The sequence below is a fragment of the Rhinopithecus bieti genome, unplaced genomic scaffold (genome assembly GCF_001698545.2).
Source record: "Rhinopithecus bieti isolate Rb0 unplaced genomic scaffold, ASM169854v2 scaffold_4781, whole genome shotgun sequence".
Taxonomy (NCBI): Eukaryota; Metazoa; Chordata; class Mammalia; order Primates; family Cercopithecidae; genus Rhinopithecus; species Rhinopithecus bieti.
The window spans coordinates 1075286-1095503 of NW_016805181.1; the positions used below are offsets into that span (position 1 = coordinate 1075286).

A 20218-nucleotide genomic window follows, 5' to 3' on the forward strand; every position below is an offset into this window, starting at 1 on the left:
AATGGTGCTTGGAAAACTGGCCAGCCATATGTAGAAAGCTGAAACTGGATCCCTTCCTTACACCTTATACAAAAATTAATTCAAGATGGATTAGAGACTTAAATGTTAGACCTAAAACCATAAAAACCCTAGAAGAAAACCTAGGTAGTACCATTCAGGACATAGGCATGGGCAAGGACTTCATGTCTAAAATACCAAAAGCAATGGCAGCAAAAGCCAAAATAGACAAATGGGATCTAATTAAACTAAAGAGCTTCCGCACGGCAAAGAAACTACCATCGGAATGAACAGGCAACCTATAGAATGGGAGAAAATTTTTGCAATCTACCCTTCTGACAAAGGGCTAATATCCAGAATCTACAAAGAACTTAAACAAATATACAAGAAAAAAAGCAAACAACCCCATCAAAAAGTGGGTAAAGGATATGAGTAGACACTTCTCAGAACAAGACATCTATGCAGCCAACAGACACATGGAAAAATGCTCATCATCACTGGCCATCAGAGAAATGCAAATCAAAACCACAATGAGATACCATCTCACACCAATTAGAACGGCGATCATTAAAAAGTCAGGAAAGAACAGATGTTGGAGAGGATGTGGAGAAATACGAACAGTTTTACACTGTTGGTGGGAGTGTGAATTAGTACAACCATTGTGAAAGACAGTGTGGCGATTCCTCAAGAATCTCGAACTGGAAATACCATTTGACCCAGAGATCCCATTACTGGGTATATACCCCAAGGATTATAAATCATGCTACTATAAAGACATATGCACACATATGTTTATTGCAGCACTATTGACAATAGCAAAGACTTGGAACCAACCCAAATGTCCATCAATGACAGACTGCATTAAGAAAATGTGACACAAGGCCGGGTGCGGTGGCTCACACCTGTAATCCTAGCACTTTGGGAGGCCAAGGCGGGCGGATCACGAGGTCAGGAGATCAAGACCATCCTGGCTAACACAGTGAAACCCCGTCTCTACTAAAAAAAAATACAAAAATTAGCTGGGCGTGGTGGCAGGCGCCTGTAGTCCCCGCTACTCGGGAGGCTGAGGCAGGAGAATGGCGTGATCCCGGGAGGCGGAGCTTGCAGTGAGCCAACTTTGCGCCACTGCACTCCAGCCTGGGTGACAGAGTAAGACTCTGTCTCAAAGAAAATGTGACACATATATACCATGGAATACTATGCAGTCATAAAAAAGGATGAGTTCATGTCCTTTGCAGGGACATGGATGAAGCTGGAAGCCATCATTCTCAGCAAACTATCACAAGGACAGAAAACCAAACCCGTATGTTCTCTCTCATAGGTGGGAACTGAACAATGAGAACACTTGGACACAGGGCGGGGAACATCACACATCAGGACCTGTCAGGGGGTCAGGGGCTGGGGGAGGGATAGCATTAGGAGGAATAACTATTGTAAATGACGAGTTGATGATGAGTGCAGCAAACCAACATGGCACATGTATACCTATGTATCAAATCTGCACATTGTGTACATGTACCCTAGAACTTAAAGTATAATAAAATAAAATAAAATAAAAATAAAATAAAACTGCTTAAGCCTTCAAGGGCTAATTATGTGCACAGTAAGTGCCTCTGGAAAGCACTCTGATAAATTTAATTCCAGAATGAAACTCACAGAGGAAAGTTGCCCTTATTATTGATTTTGAAATCATTAGCCATTAAATCATTCATTTAGCTAAATAAATAATGACCAATTTTCTTTAGTCTCCATAAAAATCTTTTCATCAACTTTATTAAAAAGTTCTAAAAAGTCAGATTATGTTAGGAAGTTTAATTTGTATTATGACCTACTTCTAAACTAAAGTCAAGAATTACTTTTTTACCACAATTTTTAATCTGTGTCATTTATAACCTACATCACTCTTCAATTCTGCTGAGTTTCTGACAAATATTTGATACTATAAAATAGCCAAAGGTAACTGTTCCAGATATATTGGCATTATCAAAATATACAAAATGTGATAGGGAATATGAAAACGCTTCATAAATTATAAGCCCAAATGTAAATAAAAGAGATTATTATTATTAAAATCACCTCTATATTTAACATTGATGGTATAGTAATACGTTTTCTTAATATAAAAAGTAAGTGCTCTGAAATGGTTTTATCGTTCAATGATATTTGAAATTTTTAACTCCTTAATAGACTTAGATTCTTTCTCTGGTAAAATATTAAAATCTGATTGTCAGAAAATATAATCTCAAGAAACACTAGGGCAGAGAAAAAATCACTGCAGGCCCTTAAAATCCCATAGACATGACTAGGAACAGTACACACACTAGGATGCAGACACACTAAGAGCATACGCTCAGTTCACTGGCCCAATGACTCCAATAGACATGCTGTACTTTCATCATGGTGAGGAGACATTCATTGTGCACCTACCACATAGAAAATCCTCACAGCTGTGAGGATAAAAGAGTGAGAAGTAGGTGTGCTACTCAGAGTTTGAACCTTAAGTTGAAGAGACCACACATAGCCATAAAAGACATAGGGAGCTTTCTCTGTGCTGCCTGGTGAGAAGCTCAGAGAGTTAAATCTCAGTATGAAGAATGGACACACGAGGCTGGGGAGAATCTAATATCTGACGTGAAACTTTCCAAATAGTCTTGACTATGGTTTCACAACTGAATCCCCTGAGGTTCTCTAGAAAACACTTGATGTATGAGTCAGGTGCGGTCTGGGAGGCTGAGATGGGAGGACTGCCTGAGCCCAGGAGTTTGAGACCAGCCTGAGCAACATGAGGAGACTTGGTCTCTACATTAACAACAACAAACATTAGCTTGGCATGGTGGTGCGCACCTGCAGTTTCAGCTACTCAGGAGGCAGTGGTGGGAGGGTCACTTGTGCACAAGAGGTTGAGACTGCAGTGAGCCACAATCATGCCACTGCACTCCAGCCTGGGCGACAGGGCAAGACCCTGTCTCAAAACAAACAAACAAACAAACCAAACCAAAACAAAACAAAAAACCAAAAAAACCTGGCCCAATTCCAGAGTTTCTGGGGGGAAAAAAAAAATCACCTAAAACGGATTCTAGGGCCACAGTATTTCTTAAAAATTTCCTGCCAGGTGTAGTGGCTCAAGCCTGTAATCCCAGCACTTTGGGAGGCCAAGGCGGGCGGATCATGAGGTCAGGAGATCGAGACCATCCTGGTTAACACGGTGAAACCCCATCTCTACTAAAATACAAAAAAATTAGCTGGGCATGGTGGTGGGCGCCTGTAGTCCCAGCTACTCGGGAGGCTGAGGCAGGAGAATGGCGTGAACCCGGGAGGCGGAGCTTGCAGTGAGCGGAGATCGCTGCCACTGCATTCCGGCCTGGGGGACAGAGCAAGACTCCGTCTCAAAAAAAAAAAAAAAAAAAATTCCTAAGAGATTCTAAAGTGTAACCAGGAAGGAGAACTACAGAGGTAAGTTTGAAAAAATTGTGAAATCCGAATTGGATCGACTACAGGGCAAGGTGGTAGCGAGGGCAATCATGCAGGTCAGGAGACCAGTCTGAGCGAAGGCACACATGTGGGAGCCCATCAGGGTGCCACTGGAGAGCAACAGCCCAGGACAGAACATTCAGGCTGTTATGCCCATTTTATAGATAAGAAAAGGGAAGCACAGAAGAATGGAATGGTATTCTTCTGCTTGAAATCCCTATAGCTTTTGATAGAGGGTTCCTTCAAAATGTTTAAATTCACTCACAAAGCCTTGCATTTCTTCTCAGCCTACTAAGGCTTCATCTCTCCACTGGCTGGCCACACACACCCTTCCTCTCCAGGTATTGGAATAGCTTACAAATCCCTGAAAAATCGTAAAGTTTTAAATCTTCTTTGCCTCTATGAATTTTATTCCATCTTCCTAAAATATCCCATTTCTTCTTGCCCCAAACCCACCTCTCTATCCATTTCCTCCCTTATTCATCCTTCCAAGTCCAAGTCAAATATCGGCTGCTTCAGAAAGCCTCTTCACAACACCTTCTCCCTCAGCTGCCACCTCTACCATCCCAATGCCTCTGGGTTTGCCTGTCATAGCGCCTATCACACACCCATCTGTCTGTCTCCCCAACTCTTTTACAAGCCCGTTGAAGACAGGGACAATGTCTCCAACTTTATATTGTAAGTTCCTAGGACAGGGCCTAGCACACACGTGGCTCGAGGACCTCTCCTCCAGTGAATAATGTCCACACGGTTAGAAAGGAAACTGGAAGAGATCCCTGATCATCTTCAAGTATGTTTCCCCCACTCCATAAAGCTCCACAAGAAAACCTCACTATTTGCTTTACTTCTCAAGATCATTTTGATGACTCATCATTTAGTTATCAACTACCATAAAGACGGCTGAGCACTGAAAGGATTCTATGAAAAGAGGAGGCCGACTAACCCAGAAATATGCACCTCCCAAGGGCCTCATTGCTTACACACTCAACATTTCTCCAAAAACAGCACTCGAAAAGATCAGCAGCCTTAATACACTGAGCAATCAGTTTAAGCGGGTCTACTCCAAGAAAGCAGCCGTCTTTAAGACCTTTAACCATGTGCTTCCATTATTTTGCCTTTTTGTAAACCACCTCTTTTACATGAGATGTATTCAAATTCACATACATGTAAAAGCATACCTCAGAGATACTGTGAGTTTTGTTCCAGACTACTGCAATGAAGTGAATATTGCAATAAATTGTATCACACAAATTATTTGGTTTCTCAGTGCATATCAAAGTTGCGTTTACACTATACTGTAGTCTAATCAGCAGGCAATAACATTATGGCTAGAAAATCATGCATACACCTTAATTGAAAAATACTTTATTGCTAAAAAATGCTAATCATCATCTGAGCACTGAGTAAGTCCTAATCTTTTTGCAGTTGAAGAGTCTCAATGTTGATGGCTGCTGACTGATCAGGAGTGTGGTTGCTGAGGGTTGTGGTGACTGTGGCAATTTCTCAAAATGAACCAACCTCTGCTAGCTTCATACTTTTCTTCTGTAGCTTCAGTACCTTTCTCAGGCTTCACAGAATTAAAGGCAGTAAAGGGCACCTGTTCTGGATTACACGTTGGCTTAAGGGAATGTTGTGGCTGGTCTGATCTTCTATCCAGGCCACTAAAACTCTCTCCACATCAGCAATAAGGTTGTTTTGCGTTCTTATAATCTGTGTGTTCACTGGAGCAGCACTTTTAACTTCCTTCAAGAACTTTTCCCCTGCATTCACAACTTGGCTAACTATTTGGTGCAAGATGCCTAGCTTTCAGTCTTTCTCAACTTTCAACACAGCTTCCTCACTAAGCTTCATCATTTTTAGCTTTTAATTTAGAGACGTGCAACTCTTCCTTTCACTTGAACATTTATAGGCCATTATAGGTTATTAACTTGCCTCATTTCAATACTGTTGTGACTCAGAGAACAGAGAGACCCGAGAAGAGGGAGAGAGATGGAAAATGGCTGGTCAGTGGAGCAGTCAAAACACACACATTTATCAATTAAGTTTACATCTTATACTGGTGCAGTTCATGGTGCACTAAAACAATTACAAGAGTAACATCAAAGATCAGTAATCACAAATCACTGTAACAGATACAATAATCATGAAAAAGTTTGAAATACTGTGAGAATTATCAAAATGTGACACAGACATGAAATGAGCATACAGTGTTGAAAAAATGGTTCTGATAGACTTACTTGACATAGCATTCCCATCAACTTTCAACTTTTAAAAAAGTACTGTATCTGCGAAGTGCAATACAGCACAGAACAATAAAATAAGGTATGCTCACACTTAACAGACTAAATAATAAAAATATCGTATAAACCAATGTTTGCGAATGTTCTGGTTATTACTTCAGTCCATTATTATGCCAAATAACAGGTCCGCATCCAACCTAGTACTTTCTTAAGGTCTCGGATTCTATCTGTACAAACTACCTTGATAATCAATCATATTGAATCCATGGGCCAACTGATGTAAGACAATAAAAAGAAAAGAAAAGCAAGAAGTAATAAAGAATAATTAAACAGGGAAAGAGAAACATGACTATACTTTTCATATATACTCAATTTCAACTGTAAGATGTGCCATAAATTTAATAATAGCTTTTCGGAGAAGAAAAGAAACATAAATATATCCATAACTGTGATACATGCCCTGATAACAGAAGGACAGATAGAAAAACATGCATCTCAGAATCGAAGAAATATGGTAAACGTAGTAAAAACCTCTAGTGTTCAAGGGACCTGCACAGTGGATAGGGAAGTGGTATTTGCCTCTCCTCGCCCCAGCAGCATGTGAGTAGTGATAGAAAAAAAATCTAAAAATAAACTATAGTATCAGCTTTTGGGGGGAATTAGCAGTTCTGTTCCCTGTATGCATTTTTCCGAATTTTACTTTATATAGCAAAGTGCTCAGTTAACAGACAGCACTGCCCAGGCTTATTGGCAATAAGAGGTGGCCAGTAATACAATAAAAAGTACTAATAAGTAATAAAATAATAAGTGCAAGTTGTGGATAGGACTTTCTCAAGAAAACTGTTTTTCCGTCACCCTTTTCCTCCTCACTGATATCTGAAATATAGACAAGAGAGCTGAAGTTCCAGCAGCCTTTGAATTATGAGATATTCTCTAAGGATGGCAGAGCAGAGAGCGGGGGAACTGAAAAGACACAGTCAAAGAAACTATCCTAGAACCTTAAAAAGAAGGAGGCTAAAGGGAAAAAAGGTATAAATTGTAAGCTGTCTTTGGTAAACCTGCATGCATTTAATTCTTTTCAAAAATTTCCACATGGACAGATATTCCACCAAGCAGAAAATTCTGAAGATCAAATACGATCTACATTCTATTAAGCATAAAATCAGGAAATACATTTTGTTGAGCATTTTTTCCATTCACTATGAGAATCACTTTACATAACTAGCCAGTTAAAGAGGAATAATATTCATCCCTTTAAATCCTCAATATAAGTACAAATCCTGAAAACAGTAGGTTCTCAATAAATGTTTTAAACAAAATGGATGAATGAATGAATGAATGATACTGTCAAGTTATGCAATTCAAAATTACTGAAAAATGTCTTTTCCAAACTCTTGTTCATTCGTACATTCTTGGTTAACAATGTACACCTAGAGTTACACACTGTCAAGGAACTAGAACCTTCTCTCTTACCTTCAGTTGTTGGAAATACTTCTTCTCCTTTATTTTTAGCCTCTGCCAGTTTTCCAGTTCTCAGCAATACTTCCGCAAAACTTTCCACTGGAACAAGCTGATAAGTGTCATAGGTTCCTTCAGACTAGACAAAAGAAGCAGTTTCACTATGTAATAGGGTGCCTTTTGTGCTACAAATATATGCTTAGAAAACACAATTATAGGATGTTATGCTTTCTGGTGACCTGAATAATAACTGCTCAGAAACTAAAGCATATTTTTTATGAAACATTTTTAAACAGATTTTAATCTCATAATGTGTCATAATATATACCAAAACACATGTAAAACCAATGATTAACATGAGTAAGAACCAAGATAAAAGCCCATTTTCGCCGGGCGTGGTGGCTCAAGCCTGTAATCCCAGCACTTTGGGAGGCCGAGACGACGTGGTGGTCACGGGTCAGGAATCGGAACCATCCTGGTAACACGGTTGAACCTCTCTACTAAAAAAATACAAAAAATACGGGCGAAGTTGGCGGGCGCTGTAGTTCCATCTACTCCGGGGTGGAGGCAGGAGATGGGTAAACCCGGGAGCGGAGCTTACAGTGAGCTGAGATTCTGGCCACTGTTCCGCTGGGGGACAGAGCAAGGATCGTCTCAAAAAAAAAAAAAAAAAAAAAAAAAAACTTTTAATTTTAGTTTTTGTTTCTATTGTCTACAACAGCATGACAGTTGTATCTATGTTCTTAGACACACTGTCCTTACCTCAGTGACAAAAGGATTTGAGATGACAGATTCATAAAAAGGATGACACCCTTGTTTCTCTAGATCTTCATTGGCTGTAGTTCCAATTTGATATGCACCACCACATTTTTGCCCCTAAAAAGAAAAAAGTAAAGAACAACGGATAAAAAGAAAGAGAAGACAAGGAGGTAGAAGAAGTAAAAGCAAGGAAAGAAGGGAGAGAGGGAGGAAGAAAAGGCTGATTTCAGGAGAAACTGATCAATGCCTCCTGCGCTTCCCATGACCTAAAAAGAGAGCCAGAGTCACAGATGCCCAGCAGAGAATAAAGGATAACTACTACATGCTAAGAGCAGCACATCAACCCCACCCTGCAGTGCCTTTTTCTTTTCCCGGTCACTTTGACATCAATGAATTAGAAACACTGAAGTAGTCAATGTTGTTCACATGGTGAGTTTTCTACACTACAGTCAGAATAACCACTCGAAAACATCATCTTGTCCGTGTTGCTGCTCCGCTTAAAAATCCTTTAGTAGCTCTGAACGAGGCAAACAACCAACAGCCTAACAACTAAACTACGTGGGATATCATTTGAGGTTTTTAAATGTTAACTAACATTAAAGGCTAACTTTCCACCTCAACCAAACTGCCCACTTTATGCATCCTATCCGCTTCTATGTCATATCCCACTGTGAGGGTCCTGCCATGCCAACTGCCTGGTTAGATCCTAACTTTCCTTCCAGGCCCAGTTCAGACCTTACCTGCTGAATCCTTGCCAGATGGATGCAAGATGATATGACTGTGTCCCTTTCATGATCCCCATCTCCTTCACAACTACCACCCATACATGGCTTTAAGACTTGTTACCAGCACTGCAGATTAGCAAGAACTTTAGTATGCCTAGATTATAGATAATTATCTTTATGTTTTGCTCTCTCCAAATAGATTGTAAAGCTCCTTACTGGGAAAGGCAAGTAAAAGGAATTCACCCATTCCTCCAAGGTTTATTGTGGTTACTTTATGCCAAGCATACATAGTCTAGGGAAATGATGAAGCTGCCGCTGCAAATGATAAAAATTACAGCTGAGATTTAATAGTGTCTCAGTAAATGGCATCTTCACTTATCCAACTGTAGGGACCACTGTCCTTAGGTCTCCTCTTTCTTCCACATCCAGACCACCAGCAGGTCTAAAAAATACATCCCCAAACCAACCTCTTCTCACTGCCTTTGTCACCACCCTGGTTCAAACTACCCACTTCTCTCATCAGGAGGACTGATCTCACTGTCTCTTTTCTTCTCTTTGTAGAGCACTTAAATGAGCATAGTAAAAGTAAAGTTGGATCATACAACAGCGCTGCCGAAATTCTCCAAAAGCTTTCCATCTTACTTAAAACAAACTCTGTATTTGTTATCACAGTCTACATGAGGCTTTCAATGATGGGCCTCCCCACCACCTTCTGATCTCATCTCCTACCATTCTCCCCATTGTTCACTCAGCTCAGACCACACTGGCCCCTTTTATGTTCTATGCAGATGTCAAGTGTGCTGCCCCAGTACGGGGAAGCTAGGGTTTGTATTTGTTCTCCTTGGTTCAATCATATTTCTGCTCAAAGTGACTCCTTTTCTGAAAATCCTAACTTCTCCATCTCAAACAGAACTTCACTCCTCAGGATCTACCTACCTTGCATATGTAATCTTTGTCATGCTTGTTATCACCTGCCATTACATTATTATACAAATATGTATTTTCTGTGTCTCCCTTACCGACATATAAGTTCCACAGGAGAAGAGAATTAGACTGAAGTGTTTCTCCACCATATTCCCAGTAATTAGGACAGTATTTGACAGGAAAATAATGCCTAATAAGTATTTGCTGAATGAATGAATGAGATGCACAAGGAGTGTTTGTTTGAGGCGAACTGCTAATAGTTGTATGTTTTTCCTCTTTGTTTTCCAGTGTAAGATTAAAGGACTGCAGTATGAGAATGCAGAGCAAACTCAGTTGCTCTACTCCCTGCCCTGACTTTGACTTCCAGAATGGAAACAAGAATCTGTTCAACTGTTTTCTTTCCTGAGAGCCCCCAATCTGTCTCCTAGCACTCTTCCTCAACTACCAGCCTGTAGAAGTATAGCAAAAGCAAGTAAGCATTGATAAAATTTTTCTTTTCATCTCACTAAATTCTGATACATAAACCAGGCCTTACCTAAATCTCTATTAGTGTCCTTTGCAAGTACTCCATGGGAGTATATTACATTCTATAAAACAGATTACGCATTTCCTATCTGATGAGAGGCCTACATTTCTTAAGAGATTGTTTTAACAATCTAGACAAGATAAAGATGGAACAGTGAAAACAACTGAAACATGCTAATGAATTTATATAAACCATGCAATTGATTTTAAAAAGAAAGACGTTACCTGAAGGGGTCGAAGGTAAGTTAAAGACTTCTTCCACCATTGCCCATCACTGACGGCCTGCAGCACCGCCTTGGTGGTGGTCGTGGTGTTGGAAAGGACTTTCATGGTGGTAGCAGTGGTCCAGCGTAATAGGTCAGCTGAATTGCTACCTGGAACACCTACTTCATCCTAGCAAGGGCAAAAATGCATTCTCATAAGAACAGGAAAGATAGTGATAATGTGACTGCTTAAAATGATCAGATATTAAACATCAAGACAGATAAATTTAAAAATCCATTAATCTTGGCTTGTTACAAAATAAATGTTAAAAGAGTACTATCAACATATTGTTCCTCTCTCAATCATTTGCCAAAAAATAAAATAAAATAGGGAAAAGAGAAAACAGCATAGTGCATTAGTTAAATAATCCCTCAGAAATATTTATAAAGCAAATAATTGGTATTTTATTTTTTACCAATCTAATATCCCAACCATGAGATACTCATATTTGTTTCCTTGACAACACATTTAAAGTATTTATTATTTAGGTTAATTAAGAAATAAATTATTCATCTGAATAACGCTACTGTGACCCAGAAAGAAGTAGAATATTCAGACAATCAACCTTGAACTATTAAAAGGCGTGTTTTCCATCCAAACAAGTAGGTAATTAATAGTGTTTGACGGGTTTATTATGTGGTACCTCCTGCCAATCCTGAAGCAATCAGCTGAAATTCTTACTCTCCGTTTACTAATCTGAGAGATTCCACAGGGAGAAAATGTCAATTCATTAATTACAGTCTTTGAAACCAAAAGGATGAAGACCATATCTGCATTTAGTCAAAGAAAAATATTATTTGTTCTATAACTTCTTAGTTTAGTGTCTATCCACTTCCACTTAGTTTTTTCTTAAGAATCTCAGTTAAACAGAAGAAAAACTTAAGGCTTAGTTTATCAATCAATTTAGCTTTTATCAATCAAAGCTTGTTGTGACTCATAGAAGGATAATGTAATAGCTTGGTTTGGCTACTTAAGTCTACATCATGTTATTCATTCAGACACAATTTAAATAATAATAAAGTAATAAATCATGTAATCAATAATTACCAGGGCATCATCACATAACAAATACTTAGAACTCACTCTTTTAGATCAACTTGACAGTTGCCATATATGGTAAGTAGAATTATGGGTCCCCAGTAATGGCCATATCCTTATGCCTAGAAGCTGTGACCATGTAACACGGCGTGGCAAAGAAAATGGCAGGTGTGATTAATGGTACAGACCTCGAAGTAAGGAGATTATCCTGAATTACCTGAGTAGGACCAAGCTAATCACAAGTCCCCTTAAAGCAGAGGATATTTCTCAATGAGGATCAGGGAGAGTGAGTGTCAGAGATAAGCCATGGGGGAAGAGGCAGGAGAGATTTTAAGCAGTAGGGAACTCAACCCACCATTGTTGGCTTTGAAGAGGAAGAAAAGGGAACCACAGGCCAAGGAACGTAGGCAGCCTGTAGACACTGAGAACAGCCCTCAGGTGATATCCAGTAAGATAATGCAGACCTCAGTCCTACAACCACAAGGAATTAAACCTACCAACACCATGAAAGAACACAGAAACAAGACCTTCTCCAGAGCCTCTGGAAAAGAACACAGCCTTGTTGGCACCTTGATTTTGGCCTTGTGTGGCTCTAAGAAGTGATTCAACCAAGTCTGTCAAATTTCTGTCCTACGGGAACTGTAAAATAATCAGTTGCATTGTTTTAAAGCTGCAAAGTTTGTGGTAATATAAGACAGCAGCAACAGAAAACAAATATGTTACATTAGAACACAAATAAATGCATTTATTCTTCCTTCTAAAGGGAAACGTATGTAAGCTATATTAACCAATGCTTACAATTTACCCAGCTGGCTATTGTTTAAGGTTCCCCACAAGTATTGTAAACTGGTTTGGTCATGCACAAAAAAGAAAAAAAAAATTGTTTCTTGTTGGTTTCTTGGGCGTTAAAAGTGCAAAACCATCAACTCAATGCAATATGATACACTATAATTTAATTATAAAACAGCAACATATAAAATGAATGATATGTAAATAAAGAAAAAAAAAAACAGACAAAAAGCCTGTATACTATCAGGGCAATACAAAAAATAATTGAGGTTTCAGTGCCAATAAAATACAGTATCTCCTCCTGGGTTCCAGATTATGGCAGATACTACAGTTTAGTTCACTCGACTCCACTTAGACCCCCTTACAGATTGTCTTACTGTTGCTAGAAGTTGAGAAGCCAAAAACTATATTTCCTCGATTCCCTTATAGCTGGTGTTCCACACATGAACTCGTTTTCTCTCTCAGTTTATATATCTCATACTAGGCAATAGGGTGACAAAAATGAGTAAGACACAGGCTCTGCCCTCAAAGAGCTCAGAAAATAGGAAGGAAAGCAGAGATATAGAGAAATAATTACAGGATAATAACAACTTTTATACGAGAGGTATTAACGCATAGAGAGTACTATGAGAACACGAAGAGAGATCATTACATCCTCTGCCTGGAGGCGCGATCATAGAAGGCTTCGCAGAGAAGGTAATCTTTCTGAGGGAAAAAATTGACGGTTTCCAGAGAAGAACTGGTGAAAATGATTTCAGGAAGAAACTGCAACTTAAGAGGGTGCAACTTCTGAAACATGGCAAAATAGAGGAACCTTAAGTGACTCAGCAAAGACACAGAACACAGCATGGAAAAAGAAATAGCAGGAGGTGAGGATGAAAGAAGGTAGAGTTAAGCCCTGCAAGAGAACTATAAACCACACCCAAGAACCTCCATTGTCAACTAGAGGGAAGGGAAAGCCACTGGAAGGCTTTAAAAATAGGGAGTAACATAATTAGATTTGTATTTCAGTAATATTCTTCCAGGATCAAGAATCCAGTTAGGAGACTGGTGCCTCAATCCTAGTTTAAAATAATTAGGGACTGAATTACGGTAGTGACACTGGGAACATAAAGAAGTTATCATAAGGTATTTTCCAATTAAATGTATATATTATGTTTAAATGTTTTTATCCTAATTCATATAAATGTAAAAAGGGCCTGAGGTAAGTCAGATAAGTAGAGAAATTCCATCCAATCAGCTAACAAAGAAAGTTCAAAATGGAACTTACTGGAGATCTGGGAGAAAGAAAAAAAAATGGAAGGAAAGTCAATAACAGAAAAACTGGCCGGGCGCGGTGGCTCAAGCCTGTAATCCCAGCACTTTGGGAGGCCGAGACGGGCGGATCACGAGGTCAGGAGATCGAGACCATCCTGGCTAACACGGTGAAACCCCGTCTCTACTAAAATACAAAAAACTAGCCGGGTGAGGTGGCGGGCGCCTGAAGTCCCAGCTACTCGGGAGGCTGAGGCAGGAGAATGGCGTAAACCCGGGAGGCGGAGCTTGCAGTGAGCTGAGATCCGGTCACTGCACTCCAGCCTGGGCGACAGAGCGAGACTCCGTCTCAACAACAACAACAACAAAATAACAGAAAAACTATAATTGTTTGTGAAGCATGGTCAGATATAGTGGAGGTAAAAAAAAAAAAGAGCAGTGCAAGTTGCTGAGGTATACAGAGGACCAGGTTCATACAGAGAAGAAACAAAGACCTAGATACATTATTTACCAGCAATAAAGTCCAGCATCTTGTTTATAATATTTAGGAATCATAATGGCTACCATTTATTAAACACCTACTATGTGTCCAGGACTGAGCTAAGTGTTTCATACAAACATCCCTACAATTTACAATAACACTATGAAAGTGTTAAAAATTATAATGCTACTTGACAGAAAAGTAAACTGAGGACCAAATAAGTTAAATATGCTGCCTACTGACAACTGGCCTAGAGGTGTCTCCTCCTCTCTTCTCCTTAACCCAGTCTGGCATCAAAGTGACAGTGACACGCTGGCAATATTACATGCACATTTATATTTGTATTTATTTAAGCTCATTTGTTTTTCTACATTATAAAACTAATACAAGTTCACTAAAGATGGTTTGCAAATTCAAAAAAAGTATGCAAAAGAAAAAGAATACTATTTATTCACAGTCCCATGATGCAAAGACAATTATGGCCAGCATATGTTCTCCCTTCCTGTGTTTAATCCATGGTATCCTTTTTAAACAACTTTTCATTGATGTATAAGTCATATCAAATGATCATATGGTTTAACAAAATTTAACAAGCTTATGTAACAAGCCCTTAGGCAGAGAAATATAACACCACCGGAATCGTAGAAGCTCCTCTCGAACTCACTTGCAGCCACTAACCCTGCTAAAACAAATACTACCCTGATTTGCAGCAGCATAAATTAATTTTGTCTATTTTTATACTTCATATGAATGAAATTATGTACTCTTTTGTTCTGATTTCTTTCACTCAACACACATTCATTCAGATTTTGAGAGTAAAGATTGTTCTACTCCACGCCTGTAATCCCCATACTTAGGGAGGCCAAGGTGGGAGGATGAGTTGAGGCCAGGAGTTTGAGACCAGCCTGGGTAACACAACGGGATCTCATCTCTATAAAAAGTAAAATAAAAAAAAAATTGTTCAACTCATTACTATGTCATATCATTTTGTAACAAACATGCCAGAACTTACTTATTTTTTCTTCTATTAATGAGCATTTGGGTAGTCCCCAGATTGAAGATAATACCAATAGTGCTGCCCTGACATGCTGGTAATTCTATTTTGGTGAACATATGCTTTTCTGGTATATACTTAGCAGTGGAATTGCTAAGGCATAGAATATACATTTGTCCAGATTTAGTAAATAGTGCAAATATTTTCTGAAGTGGTTATTACACTAGCCAGCAATTATAAGAGTTCTGGTTGCTCCACATCCATACCAACAAATGGTATTTCATGTCTTTTTCATTTAAGCGACTCTGGTAATTCTGTAACGGTATCTCTTTGTGGTTTTAATTTGCACCTCACCAGAGACTAATGAAGTTGAATACCTTTCTGTATATGTTGGGCCATTTGAATACATTCTTTTGTCAAGTGTCTGTTGGAGTCTTTTGCCATTCTTCTAATGGTTATCCATCTGTTTTATTCACTTACAGAAGCTGTTTATATATTCTGGATACACATTCCTTATTAAATACACGAATTGTAAATATTTGCTATTACTCTGTATATTACATTTTCATTCTCTTAATAGTGTCTTGTGATTAACAGATGTTAATCTGTTAATTGGACTAATCTTAAATTAGTCCAATTCGTCAGTTTTTAATTATGATTAGTATTTTTTGTATCATATTTAAGAAATCTCCAGTCCGGCAACAAAGTAAGACTCCCATCTTTACAAAATAAAAAATAAAAAATTACCCAGGCATTGTGGCACGTGCCCCTAGTCCTAGCTCTGTGGGAGGCTGAGGTAGTAGGATTGCTTGAGCCCTGGAGGTTAAGGCTGCAGTGAGCTGTGATCGCACCACTGCCTTCCCGCCTGGATGACAGGGATCCTCATTTCCAAGAAAACAAAAAACAAAACAAAAAAAAAAACGGAAATGGAAATCTTTGCCTGTTCCAAGATCAAAAAGATGTTCTAAGTTTTCCTTGACATGTAATATTTTTGCTGTAAGTAAAATCTTAAGACAGTATCACACTTTTACCCATTCAAATATTACATGCATACTATTAATGCACTTGCCATAATATATTGATATTTATTTTTTTGTTGTTCTTTCCAACTAGACAGTGAGCTATTCAAGATCAGGGACACAATATACTCATTGCTATAGCCTCATAGTATGAGAAAAATCTCTATTGCTTGGATGTATATATAGGTGTAAGAAGTCTGGTTTTACTGTGATGTTTAAACGTTTGAAGATATGTTTTCAAAGGTCTCATTTGTGGTCAGGTGCAGTGGCTCATGCCTGTAATACCAACACTTTGGGAGGCAGAGGTAGGCAGATAACAAGGTCAGGATTCGAGACCAGCCTGCTCAACATGTGAAACCCCATCTCTACTAAAAATACAAAATTAGCTGGGCATGGTGGCACACACCTCTAATCCCAGCTACTCGGGAGGCTGAGGCAGGAGACATGCTTGGACCCGAGAGGCAGAGGCTGCAGTGAGGTGAGGACACACCAATGCACTCCTGCCTGGGCGACAGAACAAGACTCCATATAGGAAAAAAAAAAAAAAGTCTCATACGTTGTATTCAGAGTGGGTAAATGTTATTCAAAAAAGATTTCATGTCACATTTTCAATTCCTGTTCATCTTTAGAATCTTCTAAATTGAGGCCGGGCGCGGTGGCTCAAGCCTGTAATCCTAGCACTTTGGGAGGCCGAGACGGGCGGATCGCGAGATCAGGAGATCGAGACCATCCTGGCTAACACGGTGAAACCCCGTCTCTACTAAAACTACAAAAAAACTAGCCGGGCGAGGTGGCGGCGCCTGTAGTCCCAGCTACCTGGGAGGCTGAGGCAGGAGAATGGCGTGAACCCGGGAGGCGGAGCTTGCAGTGAGCTGAGATCCGGCCACAGCACTCCAGCCTGGGTGACAGAGCGAGACTCCGTCTCAAAAAAAAAAAAAAAAAAAAAAAAAAAAAAAAAAAAAAGAATCTTCTAAATTGAGAGGATGTATTGAATGATTTGAAAGTCATCAAATAATCCAAGTATAGAACTGAAAATATAAACATGATAAGAATTATGGCACTTAAGCAGAATACAACTTCATTTAGAGGTAAATGAAACCAATTCAAAAATATCAATAAAAAATGCAGGCTAAGCCAGCACAGTGGCTCATACCTGTAATCCTACTAGTTTGGGAGACTGAGGCAGGAGGATCACTTCAGGCCAGGAGTTTGAGACTGGCCTGGGCAATATGGCAAGATCTCATCTCTACAAAAAAATTAAAAAATTCATTTAATTGTTTAAATGTTATATTTAATATTTTAAAAATTAAATAATTTTTTTGTGGTGGCATGTGCCTACAGTCTTAGCTACTCCAGAGGCTGATGAGGGAGGACTGCTTAAGCACAGGAGTTTGAAGCTGCAGTTAGCTATAATGGTGCAGTCCAGCCTGGGGACTCAGGGGAAAGAGTGGGAAGCAGGTGAGGGATAAAAGACCACAAATTGGGTTCAGTATACACTGCTCGGGAGATGGGTGCACCAAAATCTCACAAATCACCATTAAAGAACTTACTCATGTAACCAAATACCACCTGTTCCCCAAAAATCTATGGAAATAAAAGTTAAAACAAAAGAAAATGCAGGCCACAAAACAATTATTCTATTTCATAAAAGGACCTAAACTGTGCTTCCTATCTAGCTCAAGATAGGAATCTTAAAATGTATGCAAGTTAAAAGTTTGTTTCAGAAGATAAATGAAATTCACATGCTCAGAAACGTATGTGATAAAAGGATTTCCTCTAAGAGCTTCTCCTAATGAGAATCACAAAAAAGAAAGTAAAATGAAAGGCTCATTTGGACCACAGAAGCGGTATTTAATTTGGGGGCAGTCTACCAAGATCATAGTTTAACCAGAAACATTAATGAAGAAAATAGATTTCATTTAACTTCATATAATGGAGAAAGAAAAATGAGGTTAGGCAAAACTTACCCCTGAAATGATTACTACTGCCACTTTTTATATTCATAGTGGCACACTGCTAATTAATTTAGAGTGTATAACAGCAGAAATAGATTAAACCTCAAAACCAAGTCATCAGTTCCCAGCATAAAAGTTAACATGAAATCTCATTAATGTCAAGTGTGTTACACAGCTCAAAGCTTAGCTTATTAAGCACTAATAATATTTTTCAAATCCTATAACAACAGACACCATCACCAAACAAGTTCACAAGAACATGGATAGTTCCATGTGTCGAGTGTGACTCACAGAAAAAATTATTGTTGGCCTATTACTACGACAAATAATCTATTTGGGAGTAGCTTTCTCCCATATCTGGCAATAAGGGTTAATTTCTGAGAAATCTATTGGCCTACTGCAAACTGAACTGGTGGTACATATAAACTAGGCAAGGATTACAAACAGTTTAGGTTGAGCTCAACCACTACCACTCTCCTCCAACATAGCCTTAAATAACCCAAAGTACTTCGCTGCACCTAACACTTACTTATAGCAAATTTCATCTGAACTCAAAATACTAAGCATGCAATCCTTATTACCGGTGATAGTACTTTTAGAAATACCTGTCAGAACAAGCAACAGAAAAACACTCTATGGAGTACATCACTCTGAAGTCTGACTCTGCTTCATCTCATCTGCCAATTAGCAGGCAAAGTTACAGCTTAGCTGCTCTCATGTTTAGGGGCCATGGACTCCTATACATGTCTGATGGAAGCTGAGCCCTTTACCCAGAAAACGGAACAAATGTGCACGTGCATTCACATGAATACAAAGTCACAAACACACACACACACACACACACATCAAATTAGGCATACTGGCCAGGTGCAGGGGCTCACGCCTGTAATCCCAGCACTTTGGGAGGCTGAAGCAAGAGGGTCGCTTGAGGCCAGGAGTTCGAGACCAGCCTGGGCAAAATATTGAGACCCCCGTATCTAAAATAAATAAAATAAAAATTAGCCAAGGATAGTGGCATGTGCCTGTAGTCCTAGCTACTTCGTGGGCTGAGGCAGAAGGATCACTTAAGCCCAGGAGTTCAAGGATGCAGTGAGTTGTAACTGCACTACACTGCACTCCAGCCTTGGTGACACAGCCAAACCCTGTGGTCTAAAATTTTTTTAAAAAATTAATATTAGGCATACTACTTCAGGGGTTTTAGAGGCCAAACTCTTCTTGGATCTCCTAGAATTCTTGGATCCAGATTATAAAACCTACATTCTGGAAAAAGAGAGGTATATAAAGCATATTTTTATTTTCTTTTTTCCATGCCCAATTTTTAAAATTACTTTTGATAAATGACTTTGGGTTCTAGATGAACCCACAAAGTAAGTTTACTGACCACATAATTTGTCATGCCTACTATGTTTAAGACCCGGTGCTAGGCAACAGGATTACCATGACGATTAAGATATGGCCCCTGTTTCTAAGAAACTCATGGAACAGTGGGGAACAAAGGAAAATAAGGCAATTTGCCTTATTTCACCAATGAACTGAGAAATTATCAAATAGGATCCCATTCAAATATTCCTCCCCATTTAATAGCAGAACTTATCCCCACTCATCACATCCATATCTTACTTCCCTCATTTACTCATTCATTCTTCCACAAATGTTTATGACATCAACTTGTGACAGGCATTGTTGTAAATTCTGGAAATATAACACTGACCAAACATGCATAGTATCTGCTACAAAGAGCTCACAATCCAGTAAAAGACAAGCAAAAATAAATATAAAGCATGTCAGAAAAGCATATCAGATAAGTTTTATACATATTTATGAGTTAGAAAGAAAATAAAGCCATGTGGAGGGGTGACAACACTGTAATAACACAGAGAAAGAGTATATTTGAGCAGACACCTGATGGAAGTGAGAGGATAAGTCATATGGATACAGATATTTGGGAAGAACGTTCCAGGTAAAATACAGCAAGTATAAGGATCCAGAGGCAACAGCTTGCTGGGAATGCTTAAAGAATGGCAAAAACAAACAAACAAACAAACAAACAAACAAAAAAAGCCAGTACGACTAGAGTCAGCTGAGCAAAATGAATGTGTGTATTGGGGGCAGGGAAGGGGTGGAAGGAAAATAAAGTCCAACATTAAAGCCTAACAGTGGGGAAAAGAGACCCTGGGTATCCTTGTAGATGATTGTAAAGCCTTAGTTTCCACTCTGAGTGAAAGGTTTTGAGAAATGTGTCATGATCTGATGTATTTTGAAAGAAACACTCTGGCTATATTGTTGACCATAGACTATAGCAAGAGCAGAAGCAGGGAGACAAAC

General features: G+C 39.1%; 1 protein-coding gene across 1 annotated transcript in view; it reads right to left on the bottom strand.

Moving 5' to 3' along the window:
- The window catches only part of NBAS (NBAS subunit of NRZ tethering complex), a 399905-nt gene that overhangs the window by 151282 nt on the left and 228405 nt on the right, over positions 1-20218 (bottom strand). The window contains 3 exon segments of the mRNA XM_017871408.1: positions 7182-7305; positions 7929-8042; positions 10325-10492. Of these exon segments, the coding sequence (XP_017726897.1) occupies positions 7182-7305; positions 7929-8042; positions 10325-10492 (406 nt within the window).